This window comes from Nanorana parkeri, unplaced genomic scaffold (genome assembly GCF_000935625.1).
Source record: "Nanorana parkeri isolate BGI_ZX_2015 unplaced genomic scaffold, ASM93562v1 scaffold1586, whole genome shotgun sequence".
NCBI lineage: Eukaryota > Metazoa > Chordata > Amphibia > Anura > Dicroglossidae > Nanorana > Nanorana parkeri.
In genome coordinates this window covers 33,610-44,112 of record NW_017307854.1, presented here as the reverse complement: position 1 = coordinate 44,112, position 10,503 = coordinate 33,610, and the positions used below count along the sequence as shown (strand labels likewise).

General features: G+C 47.0%; 1 protein-coding gene across 1 annotated transcript in view; it reads right to left on the bottom strand.

The window, feature by feature from the left end:
* NPHS1 (NPHS1, nephrin) overlaps positions 1 to 9,774 on the bottom strand; it is a 32,167-nt gene extending 22,393 nt beyond the window's left edge. Inside the window, exons 1-8 of the mRNA XM_018570729.1 lie at positions 9,726 to 9,774; positions 8,316 to 8,513; positions 6,827 to 6,949; positions 5,624 to 5,755; positions 4,320 to 4,398; positions 1,605 to 1,708; positions 571 to 692; positions 219 to 390 (exon numbers count right to left, since the gene is read on the bottom strand). Of these exons, the coding sequence (XP_018426231.1) occupies positions 219 to 390; positions 571 to 692; positions 1,605 to 1,708; positions 4,320 to 4,398; positions 5,624 to 5,755; positions 6,827 to 6,949; positions 8,316 to 8,513; positions 9,726 to 9,774 (979 nt within the window). The remainder of the gene's footprint in view (positions 1 to 218; positions 391 to 570; positions 693 to 1,604; positions 1,709 to 4,319; positions 4,399 to 5,623; positions 5,756 to 6,826; positions 6,950 to 8,315; positions 8,514 to 9,725) is intronic.
* Positions 9,775 to 10,503: the final 729 nt, after the last annotated feature.

Here is a 10,503-nt window from a genome sequence, read left to right as displayed (position 1 = left end):
CTCATCCTGAGTACGGGGGTCCGTCACAGAGAGAAACACCGAACGATGCAGGGGGGATGAAGGAGGAGAGAGACACCAACCGATGCTGATGGCTTGGGGAGGAAGAGAGAAACTCCGAGCGACGGGGGAGAGACTCATGGGGTCACGTAAAAATTTCCTCTGGCGAAAAGGGGTCACGAGTGGAAAAGGTTTAAGAAGGCCTGAACTAGATGACTTACACACGACATTGAGCGTGATACTGGTCCGGAGGACCATGGGCGTCACATGATTGACGGCCTCGCAACTAATGACGGCCAAGTTATGCTCCGCCTTGATGTTAAGGGTCAGGTGACTCCTGGATAACCCCTTCTTGGAATCCGTCTCCCAGCGCGTGTTCACAACTTCTTCATTCTGGAAGAGAGAAGGGAAACACTGACCAAATTGATAAGAAGTAGCCCAGAGCTAACAAGTTCCCATTCATCAGATCACAATAGTGAGAATTATTCTGTTTGGACTACTTGACACACTTTCCGCATCGTTCTATCTCTCAAAGGGCACAAATGAACCAGATAGTATACATAGAAAACCAACCTTCAGCCACTGCAAAGTCGCCAGAGGGTTCCCGCTCATAGACGTACAGGTCAGTTTCAACGTTTCGTCTGCCTTTATAGTGGGTCCCTCGTAGCCGTCGATGGTTGGGGTGTCAGGGGGAACTACAGAGATGCGGAGGATCAGTGACAAGAAATACATTGTACACATTGAAAAAACTACCAACAGGGACGAAGAGGCCTGGAATTTGTATGGGTCATCAATGCCATGGCACCCATATTGTGTACGAACCAGAGCCACATCTCAGAATGTGGTCACCTAAGACATATCCTGAGAACTGTCATACTATGGCTCATTCTAGGTGGATACCTTCTGCCTGAACTCTGTGTGTCTGGCTAAACACTTACACCACTGCATACAACAGGAAACTGTTGGGGATGTGCATGAAATGCCTGGAGTGACTGCAGACTGGACCACGACTCTTTCCTTACTGTTATCCACCTTCTCTATTATTGCATCAGCCACTACAGGGTATATATCTGACTTTTCTTTTATTCTCCCAATATTGCACGTGTGTTCTGGGTCAGTCCGTTGGACCCTATTGTAGCCTCTGGGTCAGAATACCTAGTAGTATTTTTAGAATGAGGTCAGCAGGAAGCCCCCTTATATCCCTCAAGACTAGGGCTAAGGGAAATTAAGAGTTATAATTTACCCCCAATTTTGACCAAAATGTTGGCAAACATTTTAGTAAATTTTGTTGTAGTCCACAAGAAAGATGAAAGCTTGTTCAATTTGTTTTGTACAATGGGCTTTAAATGGCTACTAAGGGTTACAGAAGGCAATTTCACCTATCCTGGGGTGTCAAAAGACCCCCTCAATCATTGTTTTATGCTTATTTTAGAGAAAAAGACAGGCAGCGGGGAAAAAAGCGAAACAAAAACGTTAGGCACCAGCCGCCATCTTTAGGCACGGGGACGACCTGGCTCCTGTGATCTATCCTGCCCCTTAACCTATGTTTGCCAGAAGGAATGGTGGGTACTGCGATGATATGTGGGTACAGTATAGTATTTCCTCACATAGCACATTCATGGTGAAGCTCACGATCAGTGGCATCTGAAGGGCTGCATTGGAGGCGGAGCAGACCAGGAGCTTCCTGTTATCCGTGCTTTGCGCAATGATTCTGTGGTAGAAGAAAAACATTAGGCAATGGCAATTCTAAAAGTGAACCCAACTTCAAATCATAGATCATAGCTTATTAACAAGCATGCAACATTATACACATGCTGCATGGCCAAACAACATTGGACACCAGACCTTCACACCTACTGTATATGATCTTATTGGACATCCCATTCCCAAACCTTGACCATTAATATGGCCCCCATTTGCAGCTATACCATCCTACACTCTTCTGGGAAGACTTTCCATTAGATTTTGGAGGGGGTCTGTGGGAGTTTGGACCCATTTGTGAGGTCAGTTACTGATGTTGAATGAGAAGAACGGGCTCACAATCAGAATTCCAATTCATCCCAAAGGTGATCAGTAGGGTTGAGGTCAGGGCTCTGTGCAAGACACTTGAATTCCTCCACACCAAACTGGTCACACCATGTCTTTATGGAGCTGGCTTTATACACAGGGGACAGTCATGGTGGAACAGAAAAGGGTCTTCACCAAACTGTAACCACAAGGGTGGAAGAGCACAATGATCTACAATGTCGTAGTATTAACAGAACCTTCACTGAGATACCTGGACTCCATTATGGTGGGTAGTCCACATTCTTTTGGCCATATAGGCAGATGTGATGGTCAGGTGTCCATCCACCTTTGGCCATATAGTGTAGCTGCAAATAAGCTGACTTTGAGTCTTTAGTTTTACAATATACACTGTGTGCACAATTATTAGGCAAGCGAGTATGTTGACCACATCACCATTTTTATGCATATTGTCCAAACTCCATTCTGTATAGGCTTGAAGGCTTATTGGATGTCAGCATATCAGGTGATGTGTATTTGTGGGAGGTGTGGCCTTAGGAGATCAATACCCAATATCAAGGTGTGCATATTGATTAGGCAGCTTCTTTTCCTCAGGAGGTAAAATATGCCAAAAAAGAGATTTAATTTACTGTGAAAAGTCTTTCAGAGGGGTGCAGCGCTCAGATATTGGGGCGCGATCACAGAACCATGAAACGTTTTGTTGCGAATAGTCATCAGAGTTGCAAGAAACGTGTTGAGAAAGAAAGACGCAAATGAACTGCCAAAGATTTGAGAAGAATGAAACGTGAAGCTCCCAGGAAGCCGTCACCCTCCGGCGCCGTCATATTCCAGAACTGCAACCTGCCTGGAGGGCCCAGAAGTACCAGGTGTTCAGTGCTCAGAGACATGGCCGAGGTGAGGAAACCCGACCAACACTGAGCACACGTCAGGACCGGGCCAAGAAATATCTGAAGACGGATCTCACAAAGGTTTTATGGACCGATGAGATGAGAGGTACTCTGGACGGACCAGATGGATGGGCCCGTGGTGGCTGGATCAGTAACGGGCACAGAGCTCCAGTTTGACACCAGCAAGGAGGAGGTGGGGTACTGGTGGGCCGGTATTATTAAAGATGAGCTAGTTGGACCTTTTCGGGTTGAAGATGAGACTCAAAATCAACTCCCAAACCTACTGCCAGTTCCTAGAAGACACTTTTTTCAAGCCGTGGTCCAGGCAAAAGTCTGACCGTGATATGTATGCAGGACAATGTTCCATCGCATGCATCCAAGTCCTCCACTGCGTGGCCAGCCAGTAAAGAATAATGACATGGCCGCCTTCCTCACCTGACCTAAACCCTACTGAGAACTTGTGGGCCCTTCTTATACAGGAGATTTATGGTGAAGGAGAACAGTGCAGCTCTCCGAACAGTGTCTGGGGGGCCGTGGTCGCTGCTGCACAAAAAGTTGACTGTCAACAGCAGAAGAAACTAACAGACTCCATGGAGGGGAGGCTGAGGACTGACAAGACTCCATGGAGGGGAGGCTGAGGACTGACAAGACTCCATGGAGGGGAGGCTGAGGACTGACACACTCCATGGATGGGAGGCTGGGGACTGACAGACTTCATGGATGGGAGGCTGAGGACTGACAGACTTCATGGATGGGAGGCTGAGGACTGACAGACTCCATGGATGGCAGGCTGAGGACTGACAGACTTCATGGATGGGAGGCTGGGGACTGACACACTCCATGGATGGGAGGCTGGTGACTGACAGACTTCATGGATGGCAGGCTGAGGACTGACACACTTCATGGATGGGAGGCTGAGGACTGACAGACTCCATGGATGGGAGGCTGAGGACTGGGATTGGCTGTACTGGTCACTGATTTTGTTTTAGAAAATGTCAGAAATGTTTATTTGTACGTTTTGGGTTGTTTGTTTCTTATTCTCACTATGAGACGGAACATTTTCCTTTTCCATTTAGTTGTATAATAATCCCGCCCACTGATAGTCGCCCAATCATTGTCCTCCCCCAAATATCCTCCTAAGACACCCAAATCCTCACTTGTACTTTCTTCAATACTCAGGTTTGGGGTTTAGTAACATTTTGGATGGACGGAGAGCGCCGGATGTTCAATAATGAACTGAATCCTCAAAAATACAACTTGCCTAATATTTGTGCACACCGTGTAGAATCCATGTTCTTATGGGTAAGTAGGGGGTGTGAGCACCGTTTTTTCTCACGCACATAACAAGAGAAGACATTTGGCTTTAGTGACAGGTTCACTTTGAAGCTTCACCATATCACATTCACTCACTGTGCTGTTATCTCCGAATTCTCCAGCTTTTCTTGAGACCCGGGACTGTTACTGGATTCTACGGTGACTTCTACACCACCTGCACATGAAGAAGAGACATCAGACTTGTATCACCACTGGGGGGCAGTAGAGTCACTCTGTACCTCTCCTAAAGTAGGTGTCCCTCCAGGCCCCCTTATACAATGGCCGGTCCTTCACCTGAACCCCCGGCCTTCCCTTCAGTCTTATATGTGACCTCCGTCCTTCTCTTCAGTCTTCTATCTGATATAAAACTGGGTTTCCCTTCAGTTTTATATCTGACCTCCATCCTCCCCTTCAGTCTTCTATCTGACCTCCATCCTTCCCTTCAGTCTTCTATCTGACCTCCGTCCTTCCCTTCAGTCTTCTATCTGACCTCCGTCCTCCCCTTCAGTCTTATATCTGACCTCCGTCCTTCCCTTCAGTCTTCTATCTGACCTCTGTCCTCCCCTTCAGTCTTCTATCTGACATCCGCCCTTCCTTTCAGTCTTATATCTGACCTCCGTCCTCCCCTTCAGTCTTGCACGGTTGTACCGCCTCCTCTCCTGGACTGAAATGGCTTCCTCCGATGTCACTGCCCACTGCGAGCTCCTCACAATGTGCATTAGAAGCTGCACCAAGTCAGATAGAGCTCCGCCTCATTTCCTGGCTGGAGAACATCCAGCATCATCTAGGCTTTTCCTCCCCGGCCTGACCGCCCCTGGCCCCGCCCCTTTCATTCATTGGATTTCAGGTCTTTCGATTATGGAGGCTCAGCGTCACATGTGCATATGTCTGCATGCGCATACAGCCCACTCCTCCAGACTGACACCCACCCATCAAGGCATTGTGCTATTTGCATAACTCCTCCCATGAGCCAGCCCACTGCTTGCATCAGGACTGTGGGCTTTTGAGGGAGTACTTTGCTGTTCCTTTTCTCTCTTATAATCGTTTTATGATTAAATTGTGATTCAAAAAAGTTAAGTAACAATGTTACGATGAGAATCCACATTTCACGTTGTATCTGGTTTTGGATTGACGTGAGATCTTTATGTTGCATTATAATAAACATTGTATCATAATACTCACCAAGGAAGCACATCAGGAGGAGACTGATTTTCAATAAAAGTGACAGTTATTTTCTCCGGAGACCAATAAGATCTCAGAATTGCAGTCACATGACTAAAATAAAGCTACATATCCTTGTGTGAATTGAGCCTATAGACAGCGGTGATGGAGCGGATCTTATTCTCACCACGTGCCACCAAAACCAGCAAACCCTAAGCCCCCCCCCCAGTCATTCTTACTTTTGGTCAAGGTCAGAACTGCCGCCGGTTTGGCATTCTTGATGCTGCAAGTGACAGGATACTCCTCTCCATAGACCCAGGTCACCGTGCTGCCCGCCAGGTGATCCTTAAATACCGGCACTTCCGGAGGGACTGAAATGAAAAGGGTTCAGATGAACTCCTCCCTGCTAACACCAAGACAGATGTCAATGAACATAATTTACACCTCATGAACGGGGTAAATGTGCGTTTGGGTTACGTTGTGATGTAAACAGCCGGGGGCCCGCCCACTCCATGGTGCAAGAGCAGAGATGCATCATGGGATTTGTAGTTTTACCGCAGCCGGAGGTGTATGGAGCTCTCTGGCAGCTTTGATGTGCAAATCTATCATAGGGTCGGTCTACTCATATATTAGGTTTGCTGATTCACCCCCTGACTTATAATATGTCTTGAAGACTCCAGCTCTGGGATCTCACGGTGGTTCCGGTCTCTGTTCCCACCCAGTTTGGAGGAGTGTTCCCCTCCTCCTTCTACATATATCCACAGTATAATGGGTGGCGGGACCTGAGAACTGAACCAGAGTACCCAAAGATATCTACTTACAAAGCCATCCACAACTCCGCCCCCGGCTATATCTCAAACCTCGTCTCTAAGTATCACCCTAACCGTCCCCTCCGCTCCTCCCAAGACCTCCTGCTTTCCAGCTCCCTTGTCAACTCCTCCCATGCTCGCCTCCAGGACTTCTCTAGAGTATCTCCCATCCTCTGGAACTCTCTACCCCAACCTGTCCGTCTATCTCCCACTCTGACTGACTTTAGGTGATCCCTAAAGACTAATCTCTTCAGGAGAGCCTATCCCACCTCAACCATTCATCCCCACACAGCTAGCTTCTCATGTATCACTGGCCCCTCCCTCTTAGATTGTAAGCCCTCAGGGGCCGGGCCCTCCTTACCATCTTGTCTTGAATGGTATTGTAACTGTAATGTCTTCCTTATATTGTAAAGAGCTGCGCAAACTGTTGGCGCCATATAAATCCTGTATAATAATAATAATAATATTACATTTACATCAGCAATAGGTTGGACTTGATGGACTTATGTCTTTATTCAACCTCAAATACTATGTAACTATGTAAGTTACCAGTCTGAAATCACATTTTTGTGTGTGGCGTGGCCCTTTAAGATATTACAGAATTGATCACGTCTCATAATTAGCGGCACTTACTCAATACATTTAATAGAGCCGTAATGGAGACGATGCCAAGGCTGACCTCTGACCTCCCCACCTGGCAGTGGTATTGTCCGTCGTCAGAGAGGTCGCAGCGTTCGATGCGTAGGTTGTACTCCCCTGCAAGGAAGAGTAAATAGGCCGGCCTCGTTAGAAATAATTAATCGTACACTAGCCACCTGTTCCTATGTTTCGTAGATACGCAGATATAATTATAGCTGGAAATTAGATCTGATACACAATTACCAGCACTGCATTATGCCTAAGAAAACAGTCAGAGATTGGGGGGGGGACGCGAGTGGGCAACAGGACCAGCGCAGATCCACCTGCTCTCTCAAAAAATTACATTTCAGGGTTTGATGGGGCCCCATAGCAAAATAATAATGTAGAACTGTGGCCGGGATATGGACATTTTGGGGTTCACACATTCTTGACCAGCAGCTTTAAAAGACGGTCTAACTGACCCCCGTAGCTGCAGGCGATACGGAGCGAATTATCCTCAAAGTTTAAAGCTGAACCACTTCCATTTTATCCCAATAGCCCATTTTGCTCCTCCCTACCAGCGGGGACTTGGCAGCCTGCCAGCATTTTTAATCTCTAATGTAAACACAGGGCAGGAGCAAAGAAAGGGAGCAGAGCGCTGAGACCCGACTTCGCTGCTTCTCTTGTGAACTTTGGAAATGAATTGCTCCTCCACAGTGTCTGCAGCTTATTCTCGGGGGGCTTATTCTAAAACGTATTTGCTGCACGTTAAAAATGATCTGTAAAGATTTGAATGTGCAGGGCTAGGCCAGAGTTCTGCTTTTCTGCCTCACTCCCCCTCCCCCCCCGATCTGTTTAATCTCCATTTTAGGGGTAATTCTTCTACTGATGCCGAATAAAATTCTCGACTTCATAGCAAATCCTTTACAGGTTACCAAGATTTTTAGGAATCCATTGCATCTAAATGTATTTCCCGTATGCTGTTACTAACTTCATAACTCACTGGGTAGCCAGGCAGCCCCGCTGCCCCATGAGCCTCGGGGCCCCATATCAGTTGCATGGTCTGCTGAGGCTATGAATACGCCCCTTGGCTGTATTTTCCTTTGGTCTGGTGGCCCATCTCTCCCATCGCTTGCAGACATTGGCACAGGAAGGGTTAAACCACCATGCTGCTTTCCTCTTCTCTGTAATGATCTGCAAGGCCAGAAACTTGACTGTGGTTTAATCTGAGACCTGACCAGGACTATATACCAGTGCAGTGCTGCTTCAATCCACTAGAGGGGGGCAGAGCTACAATATGAATTGGCAGAAGGGCTGCACAGCACCCATCCTGCAGTATATGGTGCAGAGAGAGGGATGGTGGCGGAAGAAAGATGTTATGCAATTCTAGGGGGGGGGGATGAATGCATAAAAAATGAATATTAGAAATAGAGATCAGATGTTATATAAAATAATATAATAGACACAATGTATAGATATAAAGTAACAACACTGTCCATCTCACCCTTTTTGGGGTCTCCGGTCATGCTGTAACGGGGGAAGCCGGGTATCCTGCGGTCGGGCCCCAGAAGAAGCCCATCTTTTACCCACTGTACCGTGCCCGATGGATGTTCTACTTCACAGATGAACACATGTGTGCTTCCCTGCACTGCGGTCCCATTGTCGGGCTGTATGCGGAATGCTTGCTGTGTGGCGGAGACTCCTGGGGGGGAAATACCAGTTATGGGTCTCATCCTCTACTGATTTAGATACTTTCTGCCTTTTAGGGTGCAAGCCTTTGTACCTACTGTACTCACACAGATCATACTTGCTGTACCCCCACCCATCATACCCACTGTACCCCTATATTTCATACTAGCTGTACCCCCACCCATCATACCCACTGTACCCCTATATTTCATACTAGCTGTACCCCCACCCATCATACCAACTGTACCCCTATATATCATTCTAGCTGTTACCCTACCCATTATACCCCATGCACCCCTATATGTCATACTAGCTGTACCCCCACCCATCATACCAACTGTACCCCTATATCTCATTCTAGCTGTACCCCTACCCATTATACCCCATGCACCCCTATTTGTCATACTAGCTGTACCTTCACCTATCATACCCACTGTACACTTATATATTCATTGCTGTTCCCCTAAATATCACAGCAGTTGCACCCCCACACATCATACCCACTGTACCCGTATATTTAATATTAGCTGTACCCCCACCCATCATACCCACTGTACCCCTATATCTCATACTAGCTGTATCCCCACCCATCATACACTTATATTCCTTGCTGTACTCTTCTATATCACACCAGCTGTACCCCCACACATCATATCAGCCGTGCCCCCATACATGATACCAGCTGTACTCCCACACACCATACCAGCTGTACCCCCATGCATCATACCCACTGGACCCCTATATTTCATAATAACTGCACCTCCAAAATATCATAATCTCATAGAATAAATCAGCTGTAACCCCACACATCATACCTGCTGTTCCCCTATAAATCACACCAGCTGAATCCCCACACATTGTACCAGCTGTACCCCCATACACCAAACCAGCTGTAAGCCCCACATATTTTACCAGCTGTGCCCCCACACAATATACAAGCTGTACCATCACTAATTATACCCACTGTACCCCTATATATCATATCAGCTGTATTTCTACATATCATACCCGCTATATCCCCACACATTTTACCAACTGCAACCCCACACATCATACCCACTGTACCCCCCACACATTATGTCAGCTGCACACTGACACAGCATACCAGCTCTGGCCCCATACATCATACCAGCTGTACCCCCACAAATCATACCGGCTGTACCCCCATGCATTGTATTTGCTGTACCCTCACACATTGCACTGACCACTTCTTCATGCTACAAACCTTGGAAAGGACCAAAGCAGCAGATGAGTATCACAAGAATGGAAGCCATGTTCAACCAGAAGGAGGATGCGCCTGAAACATGAAACTTCAGGAGTTACATACTGATGCATCACTGACCATCCCTAAATCATCCCAGCCTATGATATGGCGGACTCATTCCATACTCTGCAGATCCAGGACCAACTCCACCACCACACAATCTATGGACTAGGAAATACTCATGGGGTGTTGAGGGGTAGAACGCTACCAGGCCTGTAAGCTCAGGGGCCAGAAGAAGCCAATTAACCTACCATTGTGCTTTGTGGCAGACTTTGGAACACTCCTTGGTGTGATTCAAACCCAAGACCAGGTGCAAGGCAAGAGGGGGAATTACTAATTATGAAAAGTGTGGATATCATGTATTTTTGCTCATTAAGATAATGATGTTCTATGAAAGGGTAGGACAAGATCCTTCAAAGCTTTACTTACAGTAGACACCACAAGATGCCCGATATTACTTTTGGACCAGAAAAGTATTGTGCCCCTCTCTTTAGTTTCACTGGGACCTGCCTTTCCTTGACCTAATGGCTGAACCATGACAACCACCATCCCATTGTCCATTATGACCGTCTTGGTAACCATTCGGGCCCTCTTCAAAGGACCCTGTCAGGTCTCTATAGTTTTAAAGCCATTTATGCCTTGCAATAGAAGGCAGCATATGCTTCCTTCCCTGGTGGACCATTTCTCCACTGCTGAGTGATGTAGAAGGCCGGAGAATAAAACCAACGTTCGGTGAGGG